We start from the raw sequence: 23,071 nt of genomic DNA, 5'->3' as shown, positions 1-23,071 counted from the left end.
TTAGTCGGAGCTAGGAACAGTGTGTTCGGGTAGTTGCCAGTGAGGTAGTTACTGGGTGGGGTATCTGAGCTTGGGATTTTATTGGCAAGAAATCATTGAGTCTGTTTGCTCTTTCAGTTGGTGAGAGTTGGGGTTCATCTGATTTTGTTAATTTAATTTCGCTATTTCGTGATATCTTTTTTGTTCCTAAAATTTCTGATAGGGGTTTCCAGGTCTTTTTTATATCACCTCGTAAGTTGGATAATCTGTTCTCATATTACAATTTTCTTGCCCTTCTTATCAGGCTGGTTAGGATTGACGAGTAACGTTTTGTTTGGTCTCTGGTTACGTGACCCATTCTGTACTATTTTTCATATAGGTGTTTTGTATTTATGGATTTGAGAATGCTGGGTGTTAACCAGGGACTGTTCAGTCTCTTAGCTGTCATCTGTTTAGTTTTTTTTAGGGCAGTGCTTGTTATAGAGGTATTGGGACTTTTTTTAGAAAATTATTAATACATTCGTCAATATCTGTATAGATTTCTAGCTCAGTGTGCCAGTCAATGTTTGTCATTGCTGTTGTGAAGTTATTAATGGCTGCCTCACTGTGAAGTCTGAAAGTGACTTTAGTAGTGTCTTGGGGTAATTTGCCAAAATTTGTTATGAGGAAAGTAGGGTAGTGGTCTGTGGTATTATCTGTAATTATGCCTGATTTTAAAGGGGATATGGTGTTGGTCCAGATGTGGTCTAGCAGGGAAACATTAGTCTCTGTAATTCTTGTAGGTTTAGTTACTGTTGGTAGCAACATGCAGTTACTCATAGTGTTTGTGAATTCAGTAACGTGTGGGTCCTGGTCTTGTAGGAGATTTATATTGAAGTCACCTGAGAGTAGTAAGTGATCTTTGTTCATGCGTGCATCAGTTATCATACTTCTTAGGTTGTCAGTAAAACGGCTAATGTTTGACTGTGGTACTCTGTAGATGTTTATCAATGTGAGAGGTTTTTGTAGGTATTTGGATTTGAATTTAGCTATTATATATTCCCCATGTTCATCCCTAGTGCAAGTATTAGTGATACATTCTAGTTGGTCTGAGTAGTATATAGCTGTGCCACCCCCTTGTTGGTCTGACCTACAGTTGTGTATGGCTGTGTAACCAGGAATGGCATAGACATCTGTAGTATCAGGCTTTAGCCAGGTTTCGGTGAGAGTAATAATGGATATACTGGCATGCAGGGAATTTAGTAATGCTGTGAGGTCATCGTAATGTTTGCTTAAAGATCTGATATTGTAGTTAAAGACAGTTATGTTGTTGTTGGCTCTGAGAAGTGCCTTTGATTGTTCTGCTGTGTAGTAATTACAGTTACTGTTTGATTCATTTAAGTCATTCAATAAGAGGTTGGTATCAGGATCAATGCTTGTTATCATAAGATTTATAGTGAATCTATAGTTAGAATTAAGTATAAGACAAAGTAAATATTCTAAAGCTATAAAATACCAACTGAATTATTTTAACAATAGTAAAAATTTGAGCTAAGGTAGTTCTTTAAATCTAAAATAAAGGAGACAATATAAAGGGATTAAAATAATTTGTGGTGAACAAATGAAGTGGTAATCAAATAAATGAGTTAGGGAATATAATGGTAAAATAGTGAACTTATTACACTTTAGCACCTGAGAATAGCACCTTGATTATTTTAACAGTTGTGAATATATGAACTAAGGTAGTTATATAAAGCTAAAATAAAGGAAAAAATATATAAGGGACTAAAGTAAGTAATGGTAAATAGTTAAATTGGCAGATAGTCACTATAATATTATATTGATTTGGGAGTAAGATCTGATTTGTAATATATAATAAGTTGAACAATTTATTGTACTATAAAAAGTAAAAATAATATGAGGTAGTTGGTAGTAGCAGCAAAAGAAAGTTTTGGAATTTGAACAATAATGTAATTGGAATATATACTAATTGCACACACAATATAGTTACTAAGATATAAAGAGTAATCTGAGAGTAGGAATTGCCTTATAGCATAAAGTTTGAGCAATTAATATCACTATAGGAATATTATTTGAGGTAGTTCATTCTAGTTTGTAGTTTGTTATTTGTAGTTTGGGAGAAAAAGGGAAAGTTTTAACAGTGCTTAAGTAGGAAAGAAAATGGTAATACAGATAATACTGTGAGTATCTTATTAACAAATAATAACTTGTGAGTTGGAAATCTGGAAAGATACGAAAAATTGGGTCACTCAAAGAACTGTGTGGGACACCTGGGATAATGAGGAAGTAGTACAGGGATTAGTTCAATAATGACATAATAACATACACTAACGTAGTAAGGATTTGGTCACTAATATCAGTCAGACTCTGTAATGTTTGCATCATGAAGGAAGTTTGCTAGATCATTTTCATTTGTAATATAGTACACACGGCCTAAATTTGTTTTCCTTACTAGAATTTGTCCATCACGTACAAAGTACTGGTGAATTTTATCATTATTCTCACGTTTCAGTTTTCTCACTCTGTACAGGAGGTTCTGTCGTTTTCTTGTGAGACACTCATATTTGTATATATCATTTATGTATATATCTTGGAAGGAGCAGCACCATGACAAAGGCGCGGTGAGTCTTCAGTGGTGTAGCAGTCAGCTACAGTCGCCGTCGAGACTCAGGTGTCAGGGGTCGGTGTTCTCGCTGGTAAAAAGCTCTTGTCCATTTGAGTCACTCCTTCCACCCGGGCCGCAGCCCAGGTATCAGAACGACTCAGGATGTTCTCTGAATGTGTGTCCATCAGGTGACCCTTTTCTACTACTATTACTACTACTATTGCCCCCCCTTCCCTCCCATTTTCATCTCTTGTGGCATAAACTACTCCCCCTACCTTCTACTACCTCTACTACTTCCACTACCATCCATTCCACTATCACTACTTCTTGTTCCTCCTCTCTTTCTCCCATCCCTGTCCTTACCAGTAATGCTTTGTATCACATGGATCGCAACTTTACTGTTGGGCTCCTGTTGGTATGTTGTTATTGGCTAACTTTGACTGTTAAACAGGAATCTAACTTAACTATATATACAATATTAAAATAAATGATAAACTAGCGTTCCTGAAAAATGATCACAGGTTAACTTAAAAAATAACAACCAACAGGAAGAACACAAGCCAGAAAGATTATTTTTATTTTCATTATTATTATTATTATTATTATTATTATTATTATTATTGTTGTTGTTGTCGTTGTTGTTGTTGATGGTAAACTCTGAAACGTTTTTTGGGGTAATTCAGGGAACATTAAGGGTCGAACCGGTAGCGAGGCAGTCCTAAAACTAACATACCTGTGTTCTCACCACCAGACCACGCAGTACTACACCTAGAGAGGGTATCGGGGGTCAACGCCTCTGCGGCCCGGTCTGTGACCAGGCCTCATGGTGGATCAGGGCCTGATCAACCAGGCTGTTACTGTAATAAAGTTGGTGGAATTACCGACAATATGTAAAGTAAAAGGACACAAGTACAACTAATGTGACATTTATTGTAGCAACGTTTCGCTCTCCAGGAGCTTTATCAAGCCATGTAATGGCTTGATAAAGCTCCTGGAGAGCGAAACGTTGCTACAATAAATGTCACATTAGTTGTACTTGTGTCCTTTTACTTTACAGGCTGTTACTGTTCGCCGCACGCAACCCGACGTATGAACCACAGCCCGGCTAGTTAGGTACTGACTTTAGGTGCTTGTCCAGTGCCTTCTTGAAGACAGCCAGGAGTCTATTGGTAATCCCCCTTATGTATTCTGGGAGGCAGTTGAACAGTCTTGGGCCCCTGACACTTATTATGTTGTCTCTTATCGTGCTAGTGGCGCCCCTGCTTTTCACTGGTTGACTTGGTTCCACCTGATGTTTTTATTATTGAAGTTGAATTTGGTGAAGGCTCCCTCGTGACTGATCACATTTTGTCGGTCTGGGACCCCACACATACATGTCTGAACCTCTGTTATGTTGTGATGTGAGTATATTGTTTTTGATATGATAACATTTCGTATCAGATAATCATTATTAGTGAAGATGAGGTCCAGTGTATTTTCCGATTTAAAAGCTTGTGTGTGTGAGAGTTTTCATCTGAGCTGCATCCTGGGGTGATCTCTGTTTCAGTATTATTTGCTACATTTCTCCATTTTAGTTGCCTTAGGTTGAACTTCCCCAGGGACAGAGTCTTGATAAGTCAGTAGTGGAGTGTTTTATCAATCAAGTTGTTGGCAAGCCTCGTGATGAAGACTACAGTATATTCTAAACTGACATCGATGCTCTCTTCAGTAATCCATTTACCGAGGAATGTCTCCAAGCCATTGCTCTCAATAATGACAAAAGAATCAATTTTGAGATGATTATTTTGATGATAATTATTTCGATTACCATTATATCCATGGAAAAGTGACACTGATGAAATAAGTCAGTTAAGCAAATGAAATCACTGGTCCACACATGGCTTCAGCATCATCCTGTTCCCTGTTTGTAAATAAAGTAAGAAATTCTTAACCTATCCTTGTAACCCCGTCTAAAAAGAACTGATAAATGCGTAAGGGGTTGTATAACGTTTAGAGATTAAGAGACAAATAAATGTGATTCGAGAAAGCATTTCTCTCCATTTTCTAATGATCAAGATCCCTCAAGCTGCATCAAGGAAATACAAAGAGAGGAAGGCTGTTGTTGTTGATGAGTCAGACAGTGCATCATGCCTCACCTTGAGTGCCTTTGTTACATCACTGATCTTTATGTTGAGTCCCTCCTGGCCTCTCCTGAGGTCCTCCAGCACGGCTGGAGTGCTTCCCCCAGTCCTGTAATATAAATAATATTTAGTCTGCGTCGCCCCAGCAATGCCACGAACCCAGAATGGTCAGTATTCATTAAACAATGCCAAGCTATCACAATCGTTCACCTGTTTCCCACAGTTTTCTCACCTTTCTCAGACACAAAATCCCCTCTTAGTACAGTGGTGCACTAAGGAGCATAACCTATTTCCACCTATGTGTTTGTCCAAGGTGACACCAACTGCTTCACCTCATCTGAGTACAATTTATAAACATCTTCGCGCATATGCTGCATTCTTATCAAGCTTGATAGACTGATTACAACGACTCCCGACTGAGGGACTGCTTACCTAAAACTCCTTCTGTTCTACACCATTCTTCTTTATTTTGGACTGATGGAGTTACTTTTTATCAACTTGTTAGTTCTCTGAGCCATTTATCTACAGTAAAGAAGGATGCATGTAAGTCGCATACTGTTATACTACTGGATGGTCCCAGCCTGCTGGATGGTTCCAGCCTGCTGGGAGGTCCCAGCCTGCTGGATGGTTATAGCCTGCTGGATGACTCCAGCCTACTGGATGGTCACAGCCTGCTGGATGGTTCCAGCCTGCAGGGAGGTCCCAGCCTACTGGATGGTTATAGCCTGCTGGATGGCTCCAGCCTACTGGATGGTCCCAGGATGCTGGATGGTTATAGCCTGCTGGATGACTCCAGCCTACTGGATGATAAAAGCCTGCTGGATGGTTCCAGCCTGCTGGGAGGTCCCAGCCTACTGGATGGTTATAGCCTGCTGGATGGCTCCAGCCTACTGGATGGTCCCAGGATGCTGGATGGTTCCAGCCTGCTGGGAGGTCCCAGCCTGCTGGATGGTTATAGCCTGCTGGATGGCTCCAGCCTACTGGATAGTCCCAGCCTGCTGGATGGTCCCAGCCTGCTGGGTGGTCCCAACCTGCTGGATGGTCCCAGCCTGCTGGATGGTTCCAGCCTACTGGATGGTCCAAGCCTGCTGGATGGTCCCAGCCTGCTGGGTGGTCCCAGCCTGCTGGATGGTTATAGCTTGCTGGATGGTCTCAGCCTGCTGGATGGTCCCAGCCTGCTGGATGGTCCCAGCCTGCTGGATGGTCCCAGCCTGCAGGATGGCCCCAGCATACTGGAAGGTCCCAGCCTGCTGGATGGTCCCAGCCTAGTGGATGGTCCCAGCCTGCTGGATGGTCCCAGCCTGCTGGATGATCTCAGCCTGTTGGATGGTTCCAGCCTACTGGATGGTCCCAGCCTGCTGGATGGTCCCAGGCTACTGGATGGTCCCAGCCTGCTGGATGGTCCCAGGCTACTGGATGGTCCCAGCCTGCTGGATGGTCCCAGACTGCTGGGTGGTCCCAGCCTGCTGGATGGTCCCAGCCTGCTGGATGGTCCCAGCCTGCTGGATGGTCCCAGCATGCTGGATGGTCCCAGGCTACTGGATGGTCCCAGCCTGCTGGATGGTCCCAGCCTGCTGGATGGTCCCAGTCTGTTGGATGGTCCCAGCCTGCTGGATAGTCCCAGCCTGCTGGATGGTCCCAGCCTGCTGGATGGTTCCAGCCTGCTGGATGGTCCCAGCCTGCTGGATGGTCCCAGCCTGCTGGATGGTCCCAGCCTGCTGGATGGTCCCAGCCTGCTGGATGGTTCCAGCCTGCTGGATGGTCCCAGCCTGCTGGATGGTACCAACCTGCTGGATGGTACCAACCTGCTGGATGGTCCGAGCCTGCTGGATGGTACCAACCTGCTGGATAGTACCAGCATGCTGGATGATTCCAGCCTGCTGGATGGTCACAGCCTGCTGGATGGTTCCTACCTACTGGATGGTCCCAGCCTGCTGGATGGTCCCAGCCTGCTGGATGGTCCCAGCCTGCTGGATGGTTATAGCCTACTGGATGGTCCCAGCCTGCTGGGCGGTTCTAGCCTGCTGGATGGTCCCAGCCTGCTGGATGGCCCCAGCCTGCTGGATGGTTCCAGCCTACTGGATGGTCCCAGCCTGCTGGATGGTTCCAGCCTGCTGGATGGTCCCAGCCTGCTGGATGGTCCCAGCTTGCTGGATGGTCCCAGCCGGCCGGATGATCCTAGCCTGCTGGATGGTCCCAGCCTGCTTGATGGTCCCAGCCTGCTGGATGGTCCCAGCCTGCTGGATGGTCTCAGCCTGCTGGATGGTCCCAGCCTGCTGGATGGTTCCAGCCTACTGGATGGTCCCAGTCTGCTGGATGATCTCAGCCTGCTGGATGGTTCCAGCCTACTGGATGGTTCCAGCCTGCTGGATGGTCCCAGGCTACTGGATGGTCCCAGCCTGCTGGATGGTCCCGGCCTGCTGGATGGTCCCAGCCTGCTGGATGGTCCCAGCCTGCTGGATGGTCCCAGCCTGCTGGATGGTCCCAGCATGCTGGATGGTCCCAGGGTACTGGATGGTCCCAGCCTGCTGGATGGTCCCAGCCTGCTGGATGGTCCCAGCCTGCTGGATGGTCCCAGCCTGCTGGATGGTCCCAGCATGCTGGATGGTCCCAGCCTGCTGGATGGTCCCAGCCTGCTGGATGGTTCCAGCCTGCTGGATGGTCCCAGCCTGCTGGATGGTACCAACCTGCTGGATGGTACCAACCTGCTGAATGGTCCGAGCTTGCTGGATGGTACCAACCTGCTGGATGGTACCAGCCTGCTGGATGGTTCCAGCCTGCTGGATGGTCACAGCCTGCTGGATAATTCCTACCTACTGGATGGTCCCAGCCTGCTGGATGGTTCCAGTCTGCTGGATGGTCCCAGCCTGCTGGATGGTCCCAGCCTGCTGGATGGTCCCAGCCTGCTGGATGGTCCCAGCCTACTGGATGGTTATAGCCTACTGGATGGTCCCAGCCTGCTGGATGGTTCTAGCCTGCTGGATGGTCCCAGCCTGCTGGATGGTCACAGCCTGCTGGATGGTTCCAACCTACTGGATGGTCCCAGCCTGCTGGATGGTTCCAGCCTGCTGGATGGTCCCAGCTTGCTGGACGGTCCCAGCCTGCTGGATGGTCCCAGCTTGCTGGATGGTCCCAGCCGGCTGGGTGATCCTAGCCTGCTGGATGGTCCCAGCCTGCTGGATGGTCCCAGCCTGCTGGATGGTCCCAGCCTGCTGGATGGTCTCAGCCTGCTGGATGGTCCCAGCCTGCTGGATGGTTCCAGCCTACTGGATGGTCCCAGCCTGCTGGATGGTCCCAGCCTGCTGGATGGTCCCAGCCTGCTGGATGGTCCCAGCCTGCTGGATGGTCCCAGCATGCTGGATGGTCCCAGGCTACTGGATGGTCCCAGCCTGCTGGATGGTCCCAGCCTGCTGGATGGTCCCAGCCTGCTGGATGGTCCCAGCCTGTTGGATGGTCCCAGCTTGCTGGATGGTCCCAGCCTGCTGAATGGTCCCAGCGTGCTGGATGGTCCCAGCCTGCTGGATGGTTTCAGCCTGCTGGATGGTACCAACCTGCTGGATGGTACCAACCTGCTGGATGGTCTGAGCCTGCTGGATGGTACCAACCTGCTGGATGGTTCCAGCCTGCTGGATGGTCACAGCCTGCTGGATGGTTCCTACCTACTGGATGGTCCCAGCCTTCTGGATGGTTCCAGCCTGCTGGATGGTCCCAGGCTGCTGGATGGTCCCAGCCTGCTGGATGGTCCCAGCCTGCTGGATGGTCCCAGCCTGCTGGATGGTTATAGCCTACTGGATGGTCCCAGCCTGCTGGATGGTTCTAGCCTGCTGGATGGTCCCAGCCTGCTGGATGGTCCCAGCCTGCTGGATGGTTCCAGCCTACTGGATGGTCCCAGCCTGCTGGATGGTTCCAGCCTGCTGGATGGTCCCAGCTTGCTGGACGGTCCCAGCCTGCTGGATGGTCCCAGCCTGCTGGATGGTCCCAGCTGGCTGGATGATCCTAGCCTGCTGGATGGTCCCAGCCTGCTGGATGGTCCCAGCCTGCTGGATGGTCCCGGCCTGCTGGATGGTCCCAGCCTGCTGGATGGTCCCAGCGTGCTGGATGGTTCCAGCCTGCTGGATGGTCCCAGCCTGCTGGACGGTACCAACCTGCTGGATGGTACCAACCTGCTGGATGGTCCGAGCCTGCTGGATGGTACCAACCTGCTGGATGGTACCAGCCTGCTGGATGGTCCCAGCCTGCTGGATGGTCCCAGCCTGCTGGATGGTCCCAGCCTGCTGGATGGTCCCAGCCTGCTGGATGGTTCCAGCCTGCTGGATGGTACCAGCCTGCTGGATGGTTCCAGCCTGCTGGATGGCCCCAGCCTGCTGGATGGTAGTGTGCCTCACTCCAAACATACTGAGTGACCTTGAATAAGTCAGAGAAACAAAATAGCAGAAACCTTTCATACGGAAATATTCAGATGAGTAAGTTTCCCCCAAAGAGTAGGAATCAAACCTAAGTCAAGTATTTTCATTGGTTTTTATATCTGCAAAATACTCGATGTATTTACATTTAGTAACATAGCCTCGGGAAGACAACCACAGCGATCTTTACACTTTGATCAGGTTACAGTTTGGTTATCAACAAGTCATTATGTCAGTGTACAGAACGACAGCAACACAACATTGCACTACGCACTACTGATAGGCCATTATTGCTTGATTCTTGCTGCAACTCCAATGCCTTGACGTAAAACCCCTGGTCGTGTTTTGTGTCATGTGTCGTATATGTGTCTAGATCTGCGTTTCTTGTTATGTTTGGATGTTTATAGATGGATGGTTCAGAGAACCGACATGTTGATAAATTAGACACATATGCAACTCTTGGGTATCTTTTTTGATACCCAATAAAGATACCCAAGAGTTGCATATGTGTCTAATTTATCAATGTTTGGATGTGGGTGTGAAGTGTGGCGCTTGAGTGCTTCTGATCTCTGTGTTTTATCAACAGTGGAATAATACAAACAATTCTGGAAAAATACGCTGACTCTGCTTACTGTAAAAAAATTATATTTATATATATATATGTATATATATATGTATATATATATATGTATATAAATAAATATATGTATATATATATAAATAAATATATGTATATATATATATGTATATATATATATAAATAAATATATGTATATATATATATGTATATATTTATAAATAAATATATGTATATATATATATGTATATATATATAAATAAATATATTATATATATGTATATATATATATATATATATATATATATTTTTTTTTTTTTTTTTTTTTTTTTTTTTTTTTTTTTGCGCGCGTGTTTGTGTATGTGTGACATAATTCATATCTGCGTAAATAACTAATTATAACTGTAACTAGATATAAATATGCAAATAGTTCTTTACCACTGTAACTGCTTCAGCTATCAGAATGTTGGAGTCCAGTCCCTGGACCCATTATGTACCTCTGTAATCTCTTGACTACCACCCACAGGATGGCTATGCTGAGTGTCAATATTGAACTATGAAACATCTCAAACTGTGGTAGCATCAACCTTCCTTACGACCTTCCTTACGACCTTCCTTACGACCTTCCTTACGACCTTCCTTACGACCTTCCTTACGATCTTCCTTACGACCTTCCTTACGACCTTCCTTACGACCTTCTTTACGACCTTCCTTACGATCTTTCTTACGATCCTCCTTACGACCTTCCTTACGACCTTTCTTACGATCTTAATTACGATCTTCCTTACGATCCTCCTTACGACCTTCCTTACGATCTTCCTTACGATCTTCCTTACGATCTTCCTTACGATTTTCCTTACGATCTTCCTTACGATCTTCCTTACGACCTTCCTTACGACCTTCCTTACGACCTTCCTTACGACCTTCCTTACGGCATTTCTTACGACCTTCCTTAAGACCTTCCTTACGACCTTCCTTACGACCTTCCTTACCACCTTCCTTACGACCTTCCTTACGACCTTCTTTACGACCTTCCTTACCACCTTCCTTACGACCTTCCTTACGACCTTCCTTACGACCTTCTTTACGACCTTCCTTACGATCTTCCTTACGACCTTCCTTACGATCCTCCTTACGACCTTCCTTACGACCTTTCTTACGATCTTAATTACGATCTTCCTTACGATCCTCCTTACGACCTTCCTTACGATTTTCCTTACGATCTTCCTTACGATCTTCCTTACGATCTTCCTTACGATTTTCCTTACGATCTTCCTTACGATCTTCCTTACGACCTTCCTTACGATCTTCCATACGACCTTCCTTACGATCTTCCTTACGATCTTCCTTACGATCTTCCTTACGACCTTCCTTACAACCTTCCTTACGACCTTCCTTACGATCTTCCTTACGACCTTCCTTACGACCTTCCTTACGACCTTCCTTACGACCTTCCTTATGACCTTCCTTACGATCTTCCTTACGACCTTCATTACGACCCTCCTTACGACCTTCCTTACGACCCTCCTTACGACCTTCCTTACGACCTTCCTTACCACCTTCCTTACGACCTTCCTTACGACCTTCCTTACGACCTTCTTTACGACCTTCCTTACAACCTTCCTTACGACCTTCCTTACAACCTTCCTTATGAACTTCCTTACGACCTTCCTTACGACCTTCCTTACGACCTTCCTTACGGCATTTCTTACGACCTTCCTTAAGACCTTCCTTACGACCTTCCTTACGACCTTCCTTACGAACTTACAATCTTTCTTTCGACCTTTCTAGCAACCCTTCTTACGACCATCCTTACGACCTTCCTAACAACCTTCCTAACAACCTTCCTTACGACCTTCCTAACAACCTTCCTTACGACCTTTCTAACAACCTTCCCTACAACCTTCCTTGCGACCTTCCTTACAGCTTCCTTACGACCTTCCAAACAACCTTCCTTACAACCTTCCTTACGACCTTCCTAACAACCTTCCTTACGACCTTCCTAACAACCTTCCTTACGACCTTCCTAACAACCTTCCTTACGACCTTCCTAACAACCTTCCTTACGACCTTCCTAACAACTTTCCTTACAACCTTCCTTACGACCTTCCTAACAACCTTCCTTACGACCTTCTTAACAGCCTTCCTTACGACCTTCCTAACAACCTTCCTTACGACCTTCCTTGTGACCTTCCTAACAACTTTCCTTACAACCTTCATTTCGACCTTCCTTACGACCTTCCTAACAACCTACCTTACGACCTTCGTAACAACCCTCCTACCAACCTTCCTAACAACCTTTCTTACAACCTTCCTAACAACCTTCCTAACAACCTTCCTTACAACTTCCTTACGACCTTCATAACAACCTTCCTTTCGACCTTACTAACAACCTTCTTTACAACATTCCTTACAACCTTCCTAAGAACCTTCCTTACAACCTTCCTAACGACCTTCCTTACAACCTTCCTTACAACCTTACAACCTTAATTACAACCTTCCTTACGACCTTCCTAACAACCTTCCTTACGACTTTCCTAACAACCTTCCTTACAACCATTTTTACAAGCTTCCTAACAACCTTCCTAACAACCTTCCTTACGACCTTCCTAACAACCTTCCAAACAACCTTCCTTACGACCTTCCTAACAACCTTCCTTACGACCTTCCTAACAACCTTTCGACCTTCCTAACAACCTTCTTTACGGCCATCCTTTCGACCTTCCTAACAACCTTCCTTACGATCTTCCTAACAACCTTCCTTACGACCTTCCTAACAACCTTCCTTACAACCTTCCATACGACTTTCCTAACAACCTTCCTTAAGACCTTCCTAACAACCTTTTTTACGACCTTCCTAACAACCTTCCTTACGACCTTTCTTGTTACCTTCCTAACAACCTTCCTTACAACCTTCCTTACGACCTTCCTTACGACCTTCCTAACAACCTTCTTTATGACCTTCTTAACAACCTTCCTAACAACCTTCCTAACAACCTTCCTTACGACCCGCCTTGTGACCTTCCTATCAACCTTCCTAACAACATTCTTTACAACCTTCATAACATTTCTAACAACCTTCCTAACAACCTTCCTAACAACCTTCCTTACAATCTTTCTTACGACCTTCATAAAAACCTTCCTTACGACCATCCTTACGACCTTCTTAACAACCTTCCAAACAACCTTCCTTTCGACCTTCCTAACAACCTTCTTTACGACCTTTCTTTCGACCTTCCTAACAACCTTCCTTACAGCCTTTTTTACGACCTTCTTAACAGCCTTCCTTACGACCTTCCTAACAACCTTCCTGACAACCTTCCTTTTGACCTTTCTAACAACCTTCCTTACGGCCTTCCTAACAACCTTTCTTGCAACCTTCCTTTCGACCTTCCTAACAACCTTCTTTATGACCTTCCTTTCGACCTTCCTGACAACCTTCCTTACAATCTTCCTTATGACCTTCCTAGCAACCTTCCTTACAACCTTCCTTTCGACCTTCATAACAACCTTCCTTACGACCTTCCTAACAACCTTCCTTGCAACCTTCCTTTCGACCTTCCTAACAACGTTTTTTACGGCTTTCCTATCGACCTTTCTAACAACCTTCCTAACAATCTTCCTTACGACCTTTCTTACAATCTTTCTTACGACCTTTCTATCAACCTTCCTTACGACCATCCTTACGACCTTCCTAACAACCTAACTAACAACCTTCCTTACGACCTTCATAACAACCTTCCTTACGACCTTCCTAACAACCTTCCTTACAACCTTCCTTGCGACCTTCCTTACAGCTTCCTTACGACCTTTCTAACAACTTTCCTTATGACCTTTATTACTACCATCCTTACGACCTTCCTTACAACCTTCCTTTCGACCTTCCAAGCAATCTTCCTAACAACCTTCATAACAACCTTCCTTGTAACCTTCCTAACAACCTTCTTTACAACCTTCCATACGACCTTCCTAACATCCTTTCTTGCGACCTTCCTAACAACCTTCCTTACGACGTTCCTAACAACCTTCCTTAACACCTTCCTTACGACCTTCCTAACAACCTTCCTTACGACCTTCCTAACAACCTTAATTACAATCTTCCTTACGACCTTCCTAACAACCTTTCTTACGACCTTCGTAAAAACCTTCCTTACGACCTTCCTTACGACCTTCCTAACCTTTCATACGACCTTCCTAACAACCTTCCTTACGACCTTCATAACAACCTTCCTAACAACCTTCCTAACAACCTTCCTTACAACCTTCGTTACTACCTTTCTAACAACCTTCTTTATGACCTTCCTTGTGACCTTCCTATCTACCTTCCTAACAACCTTCCTAACAACATTCCTTTCGACCTTCCTAACAACCTTCTTTATGAGCTTCCTTTCAACCTTAATAACAACCTTCCTAACAACCTTCCTTACAACTTCCTTACGATCTTCCTAACATCCTTCCTAACAACCTTACTAACAACCTTCCTTACGACCTTCCTTACAACCTTCCTAACAACCTTCCTAACAACCTTTCTTTCGACCTTACTAACAACTTTGTTTACAACCTTCCTTACAACCTTCCTTACGACCGTCCTTACAACCTTCCTCACAACCTTCCTTTCGACCTTCCTAACAACCTTCTTTACAACCTTCCTTACAACCTTCCTAACAACCTTCCTTGCAACCATCCTTACGACCTTCTTAATAACCTTCCTAACAACCTTCCTTACGACGTTCCTAACAACCTTCCTAACAACCTTCCTGACGACCTTCCTAACAACCTTCCTTACGACCTTCCTAACAACCTTCTTTTCGACCTTCCTAACAACATTCTTTACGACCTTCCTTTGGACCTTCCTAACAACCTTCCTTACAACCTTAATTACAACCTTCCCAACAACCTTCATTACGACCTTCCTAACAACCTTCCTTACGACCTCCGTAACAACCTTCTTTACAACCTTCCTTACGACATTCCTAACCTTCCCTACGACCTTCCTAACAACCTTCTTTACGACCTTCCTTTCGGCCTTCCTAACAACCTTCCTTGCAACCTTCCTTACTACCTTCCTAACAACCTTCCTTACGACCTTCCTAACAACCTTCTTTACGACCTTCCTAACAACCTTCCTTAGGACCTTCCTAACAACCTTCCTTACAACCTTCCTTACGATCTTCCTAACTACTTTCCTTACGACTTTCCTAACAACCTTCCTTACGACCTTCCTAACAACCTTCATTACGGCCTTTCTTGTGAGCTTCCTAACAACCTTCCTTACAACCTTCCTTACGACCTTCCTTACGACCTTCCTAACAGCCTTCCTTGCGACCTTCCTAACAACCTTCCTTACGACCTTCCTAACAACCTTCCTGACAACCTTCCTAACAACCTTCCTTACAACCTTCCTTACGACCTTCCTTACGACCTTCCTAACAGCCTTCCTTGCGACCTTCCTAACAACCTTCCTTACGACCTTCCTAACAACATTCCTAACAACCTTCCTAACAACCTTCCTAACAACCTTCCTGACAACCTTCCTTACAATCTTTCTTACGACCTTCCTAACAACCTTCCTTACGACCATCCTTATGACCTTCTTAACAACCTTCCTAACAACCTTCCTTTCGACCTTCCTAACAACCTTCTTAGTGAGCTTCCTTTCGACCTTCCTAACAACCTTCCTTACAGCCTTCCTTATGACCTTCCTAACAACCTTCTTTACAACCTTCCTTACGACATTCCTAACAACCTTCCTTACGACCTTCTTAACAACCTTCTTTACGACCTTCCTTTCGGCCTTCCTAACAACCTTCCTTGCAACCTTCCTTACTACCTTCCTAACAACCTTCCTTACGACCTTCCTAACAACCTTCTTAACGACCTTCCTAACAACCTTCCTTGTAACCTTCCTTACGACCTTCCTAACAACCTTCCTTACGACCTTCCGAACAACTATCCTTACGACCTTCCTAGCAACCTTCCTTACAGCCTTTCTTGTGGCCTTCCTAACAACCTTCCTTACAGCCTTCCTTACGACCTTCCTTACGACATTCCTAACAGCCTTCCTTACGACCTTCCTAACAACCTTCCTTACGACCTTCCTAGCAACCTTCCTGACAACATTCCTAACAACCTTCTTCACAACCTTCCTTACGACCTTTCTAACAACCTTCCTTATTACCTTCCTGACAACCTTCGTAACAACCTTTCTTACAACCTTCCTTACGACCTTCCTTGTGACCTTCCTAACAACTTTCCTAACAACCTTCCTAACAACCTTCCTTACAATCTTTCTTACGACCTTCCTAACAACCTTCCTTACGACCATCCTTATGACCTTCTTAACAACCTTCCTAACAACCTTCCTTTCGACCTTCCTAACAACCTACTTTCTGACCTTCCTTTCGACCTTCCTAACAACCTTCCTTACAGCCTTCCTTACGACCTTCCTAACAACCTTCCTTACGACCTTCCTAACAACCTTCCGTACGACCTTCCTAACAACCTTCCTTGCAACCTTCCTTACGACCTTCCTAACAACCTTCGTAACAACCTTCCTTTCGTCCTTCCTAACAACCTTCTTTATGACCTTCCTTTCGACCTTCCTATCAACCTTCCTTACAACCTTCCTTGCGACCTTCCTAACAACCTTCCTTAGAATCTTCCTTACGACCTTCCTAACAACCTTCTTTACAACCTTCCTTTCGACCTTCCTAACAACCTTCCTTACGACCTTCCTAACAACCTTTCTTGCAACCTTCCTTTCGACCTTCCTAACATCCTTCTTTATGACCTTCCTTTCGACCTTCCTAACAACCTTTCTAACAGTCTTCTTTACGACCTTCCTTACAATCTTCCTTATGACCTTCCTAACAACTTTCCTTACAACCTTCCTTACAATCTTTCTTACGACCTTCCTAACAACCTTCCTTACGACCTTCCTAACAACATTCCTTACGACCTTTCTAACAACCTTCCCTACAACCTTCCTTGCGACCTTCCTCACAGCTTCCTTACGACCTTCCTAACAACCTTCCTTACAACCTTCCTTACGACCTTCCTAACAACCTTCCTTACGACCTTCCTAACAACCCTCCTTACGACCTTCCTTGTGACCTTCCTAACAACCTTCCCTACAACCTTCATTACGACCTTCCTTACGACCTTCCTAACAACCTTCCTTACGACCTTCCTAACAACCTTCCTTACGACCTTCGTAACAACCTTCCTAACATCCTTCATAACAACCATCCTTACAACCTTCGTTACTACCTTTCTATCAACCTTCTTTATGACCTTGCTGACAACCTTCCTAACAACCTTGTTAACAACCTTCCTTACGACCTTCCTTGTGACCTTCCTATCAACCTTCCTAACAACCTTCCTACCAACCTTCCTTTCGAACTTCCTAACAACCTTGTTTACGAGCTTCCTTTCGACTTTAATAACAACCTTCCTTACAACTTCCTTACGACCTTCCTAACAACCTTCCTAACAACCTTACTAACAACCTTCCTTTCGAACTTACTAACAACCTTCTTTGCAACCTTCCTTACAACCTTCCTAACAACCTTTCTTAGAACCTTCCTTACAACCTTCCTTACGACCATCCTTTCAATCTTCCTTACAACCTTCCTTTCTACCTTTTTAACAACCTTCTTTACAAGCTTCCTTACAACCTTTCTAACAACCTTTCTTATGACCTTCCTAAGAATCTTCCTTACGACCATCCTTATGACCTTCTTAACAACCTTCCTAACAACCTTCCTTTCGACCTTCCTAACAACCTTCTTTGTGACCTTCCTTTCGACCTTCCTAACAACTTTCCTTACAGCCTTCCTTACGACCTTCCTAACAACCTTCCTTACGACCTTCCTAACAATCTTCCTTTCGACCTTCCTAACAACCATCCGTACGACCTTCCTAACAACCTTCATTGCAACCTTCCTTACGACCTTCCTAACAACCTTCCGTACGGCCTAACAACCTTCTTTACGACCTTCCTAACAACCTTCCTTGCAACATTCCTTACGACCTTCCTAACAACCTTCCTTACGACCTTCCTAACAACGTTCCTTACGACCTTCCTAACAACCTTCCTTACGGCCTTTCTTGTGACCTTCCTAACAACCTTCCTTACAACCTTCCTTACGACTTTCCTTACGGCTTTCCTAACAGCCTTCTTTACGACCTTCCTAACAACCTTGCTTACGACCTTCCTAGCAACCTTCCTGACAACCTTCCTAACAACCTTCCTTACAACTTTCCTTACGACCTTTCTAACAACCTTCCTTATGACCTTCCTGACAACCTTCGTAACAACCTTTCTTACAACCTTCCTTTCGACCTTCCTTGTGACCTTCCTAACTACCTTCCTAACAACCTTCTTTACAACCTTCCTTACAACCTTCCTAACAACATTCCTAACAACTTTCCTAACAACCTTCCTAACAACTTTCCTAACAACCTTCCTAACAACCTTCCTTACAATCTTTCTTGCGACCTTCCTAACAACCTCCCTTACGACCATCCTTATGACCTTCTTAACAACCTTCCTAACAAACTTCCTTTCGACCTTCCTAATAACCTTCTTTGTGACCTTCCTTTCGACCTTCCTAACAACCTTCCTTGCAGCCTTCCTTACGACCTTCCTAACAACCTTCCTTACGACCTTCCTAACAACCTTCCTTTCGACCTTCCTAACAACCTTCCGTACGACCTTCCTAACAACCTTCCTTGCAACCTTCCTTACGACCTTCCTAACAACCTTCCTCACAATCTTCCTTCCGACCTTCCTAACAACCTTCTTTGCAACCTTCCTTTCGACCTTCCTAACAACCTTCCTTACGACCTTCCTAACAACCTTCCTTGCAACCTTCCTTTCGACCTTCCTAACATCCTTCTTTATGACTTTCCTTTCGACCTTCCTAACAACCTTCCTTTTGACCTTCCTAACAACCTTCTTTACAACCTTTCTTTGGACCTTCCTAACAACCTTACTTACAACCTTCCTTACAACCTTCCCATCAACCTTCCTTACGACCTTTCTAACAACCTTCCTTTCGGCCTTTCTAACAACCTTCCTTGCAACCTTCCTTACGATCTTCCTAACAACCTTCCTTGCGATCTTCCTAACAACCTTCCTTTCAACCTTCCTTACGACCTTCCTAACAACCTTCCTTACGACCTTCCTTACGACCTTTCTAACAACCTTCCTTACGACCTTCCTAACAACCTTTCTAACAAACTTCCTAACAACCTTCCTTACAACCTTCCTTACTACCTTTCTGACAACGTTCCTTACGACCTTCCTATCAACCTTCCTTATGACCTTTCTTGTGACCTTCCTTTTAGAGTTTAATATGTTTATTATGCACCCCATAGCCATCCTGTGGGTGGTAGTCAAAAGATTACAGAGGTACATAATGGGTCCAGGGACTGGGCCTCAGTTTTGATAGCTGAGCAAGTTACAGAGGTAATGAATTCACAATTTACAAAGGTAATGAACTCACAATTTACAAAGGTAATGAACTCCATTTTCTTCCTAACAACCTTCCTTACAACCTTCCTTACGACTTTCCTTACGACCTTCCTAACAACCTTCCTTTCGACCTTCCTAACAACTTTCCTAACAACCTTCCTTACAACCTTCCTTACGACCTTCCTAACAGCCTTCCTTACGACCTTTCTTGTGACCTTCCTAACAACCTTCCTTACAACCTTCCTTACGACCTTCCTTACGACCTACCTAACAACCTTCCTTTCGATCTTCCTAACAACCTTCCTAACGACCTTCCTAACGACCTTCCTAACAAGCTTCCTAACAACCTTCCTTACAGCCTTCCTTACGACCTTTCTGACAACCTTCCTTACGACTTTCCTATCAACCTTCCTTATGACCTTTCTTGTGACCTTAATAACAACCTTCCTTACAACCTTCTTTACGACCTTCCTTACGACCTTCCTAACAACCTTCCTTACGACCTTCCTAACAACTTTCCTTACGACCTTCCTAAAAACCTTCCTAACAACCTTCCTAACAACCTTCCTTACAACCTTCCTTACGACCTTCCTTACAATCTTTCTTACGACCTTCCTAGCAACCTTCCTTACGACCATCCTTACGACCTTCGTAACAACGTTCCTATCAACCTTCCTTACGACCGTCCTAACAACCTTCCTTACGACTTTTCTAACAACCTTCCTTACAACCTTCCTTACAGCTTCTTTACGACCTTCCTAACAAGCTTCCTTTCGACCTTCCTTACTACCTTCCTTACGACCTTCCTTACAACCTTCCATTCGACCTTCCTAACAATCTTCCTAACAACCTTCATAACAACCTTCCTTGTGACCTTCCTAACAACCTTCTTTACAACCTTCCTTACGACCTTCCTAACAACCCTCCTTACGACCTTCCTAAAAACCTTCTTTAGGACCTTCCTTTCGGCCTTCCTAACAACCTTCCATGCAACCTTCCTTACGACCTTCCTAACAACCTTTCTTACGACCTTCCTAACAACCTTCATTACGACCTTCCGAACAACATTCCTTACAACCTTCCTTACGACCTTCCTTACGACCTTCCTAACAACCTTCCTTACGACCTTCCTAACAACCTTCCTTACGACCTTCCTAACAACCTTCCTAAGAACCTTCCTAACAACGTTCCTTACAACCTTCCTTACTACCTTTCTAACAACCTTCTTTATGACCTTCTGACAACCTTCCTAACAACCTTCCTAACAACCTTCCTTACGACCTTCCTTGTGACCTTCCTAACAACCTTCCTAACAACCTTCCATTCGACCTTCCTAACAACCTTCTTTACGAGCTTCCTTTCGACCTTCCTAACAACCTTCCTAACAACATTCCTCACAACTTCCTTACGACCTTCCTAACAACCTTCCTAACAACCTTACTAACAACCTTCCTTACGACCTTCCTTACGAGCTTCCTAACAACCTTTCTTTCGACCTTACAACCTTCTTTGCAACCTTCCTTACAACCTTCCTAACAACCTTTCTTACAACCTTATTTACAACCTTCCTTTCAACCTTCCTTATGACCTTCCTTACAAGCTTCCTTACAACCTTCCTTTCGACCTTCCTAACAACCTTCTTTACAACCTTAATTACAACCTTCCTAACAACCTTCCTTACAACCTTCCTTACAAACTTACAACCTTCCTTACAATCTTCCTTACGGCCTTCCTAACAACCTTCCTTACGACCTTCCTAACAACCTTCCTTACGACTTTCCTACCAATCTTCCTTACAACCATCCTTACGACCTTCCTAACAACCTTCCTAACGACCTTCCTGACGAGTTTCCTAACAACCTTCCTAACAACCTTCCTTACGACCTTCGTAACAACCTTCGTTACGACTTTCCTAACAACCTTCCTTTCGACCTTCCTAACAACCTTCTTTACGACCTTCCTTTCGACCTTCCTAACAACCTTTCTTACAAACTTCCTTACAACCTTCCCAACAACCTTTTTTACAACTTTCCTAACAACCTTCCTTACGACCTTCCTAACAACCTTCTTTACAACCTTCCTTACGACCTTCCTAACAACCTTCCTTACGACCTTCTTAACAACCTTCTTTACGACCTTCCTTTCGGCCTTCCTAACAACCTTCCTTGCAACCTTCCTTACGACCTTCCTAGCAACCTTACGACCTTCCTAACAACCTTCCTTACGACATTCCTAACAACCTTCCTTACAACATTCCTTACGACTTTCCTAACAACCTTCCTTACGACCTTCCTAACAACCTTCCTTACGACCTTCCTAACAACCTTCCTTACAACCTTCCTTACGACCTTCCTAACAACCTTCCTTACGACCTTCCTAACAACCTTCCTTACGACCTTCCCAACAACCTTCCTTACGACCTTTCTTGTGACTATCCTAACAACCTTCCTTACAACCTTCCTTACGACCTTTCTTACGACCTTCCTTACAACCTTCCTTACGACCTTTCTAACAACCTTCCTAACAACCTTCCTAACAACCTTACTTACAACCTTCCCTAATACCTTTCTAACAACGTTCCTTATGACCTTCTTGACAACCGTCCTAACAACCTTCCTAATAACCTTCCTAACAACCTTCTTTATGACCTTCCTTTCGACCTTCCTAACAACCTTCCTTTCAACCTTCATTACGACCTTCCTAACAACCTTCCTATCATCCTTCCTAACAACCTTCCTTACAACCTTCCTTACTGCCTTTCTAACAACCTTCCTGACAACCTTCCTAACAATCTTCCTAACAACCTACCTTACGCCCTTCCTTGTGACCTTCCTAACAACCTTCCTAACAACCTTCCTTACAACCTTCCTTACAACCTTCCTAACAACATTCCTAACAACCTTCCTAACAACCTTCCTAACAACCTTCCTTACAATCTTTCTTACGACCTTCCTAACAACCTTCCTTACGACCATTCTTTCGACCTTCCTAACAACCTTCCTAACAACCTTTCTTACGACCTTCCTAACTTCCTTCCTTACGACCTTCCTAACAACCTTTCTTACGACATTCCTAACAACCTTCCTATCAACATTCCTAACAACCTTCCTTACAACCTTCCTTACTGCCTTCCTAACAACCTTCCTGACAACCTTCCTAACAATCTTCCTAACAACCTTCCTTACGACCTTCCTTGTGACCTTCCTAACAACCTTCCTAACAACCTTCCTTACAACCTTCCTTACAACCTTCCTAACAACATTCCTAACAACATTCCTAACAACCTTCCTAACAACCTTCCTAACAACCTTCCTAACAACCTTCCTTACAATCTTTCTTACGACCTTCTTATCAACCTTCCTTACGACCTTCCTAACAACCTTCCTAACAACCTTCCTAACAACCTTCCTTACAATCTTTCTTACGACCTTCTTATCAACCTTCCTTTCGACCTTCCTAACAACCTTCCTAGCAACCTTCCTTTCGACCTTCCTAACAACCTTCTTTACCACCTTCCTTTCGACCTTCCTAACAACCTTCCTTACAGCCTTCCTTGGGACCTTCCTAACAACCTTCCTTACGACCTTCCTAACAACCTTCCTAACAATCTTCCTTTCGACCTTCCTAACAACCTTCCTTACGACCTTCCTAACAACCTTCCTTGCAACCTTCCTTACGACCTTTCTAACAACCTTCCTAACAACTTTCTTTGTGACCTTCCTTTCGACCTTCCTAACAACCTTCTTTTCGACCTTCCTTACAATCTTCCTAACAACCTTCCTTACAATCTTCCTTACGACCTTCCTAACAACCTTCCTTGCAACCTTCCTTACGACCTTTCTAACAACCTTCCTAACAACCTTCTTTGTGACCTTCCTTTCGACCTTCCTAACAACCTTCTTTACAACC

At 44.5% G+C, this 23,071-nt stretch overlaps 1 protein-coding gene across 1 annotated transcript in view; it reads right to left on the bottom strand.

The window, feature by feature from the left end:
- LOC128686848 (uncharacterized) overlaps positions 1–23,071 on the bottom strand; it is a 315,805-nt gene that overhangs the window by 32,020 nt on the left and 260,714 nt on the right. Inside the window, exon 3 of the mRNA XM_070091491.1 lies at positions 4,720–4,813. Coding sequence (XP_069947592.1) covers positions 4,720–4,813 — 94 coding nt within the window. The remainder of the gene's footprint in view (positions 1–4,719; positions 4,814–23,071) is intronic.

This window comes from Cherax quadricarinatus, chromosome 35 (genome assembly GCF_038502225.1).
Source record: "Cherax quadricarinatus isolate ZL_2023a chromosome 35, ASM3850222v1, whole genome shotgun sequence".
Lineage (NCBI taxonomy): Eukaryota > Metazoa > Arthropoda > Malacostraca > Decapoda > Parastacidae > Cherax > Cherax quadricarinatus.
Note: the sequence above shows the minus strand (reverse complement) of the source record. Positions and strands in the feature narration are given on the sequence as shown.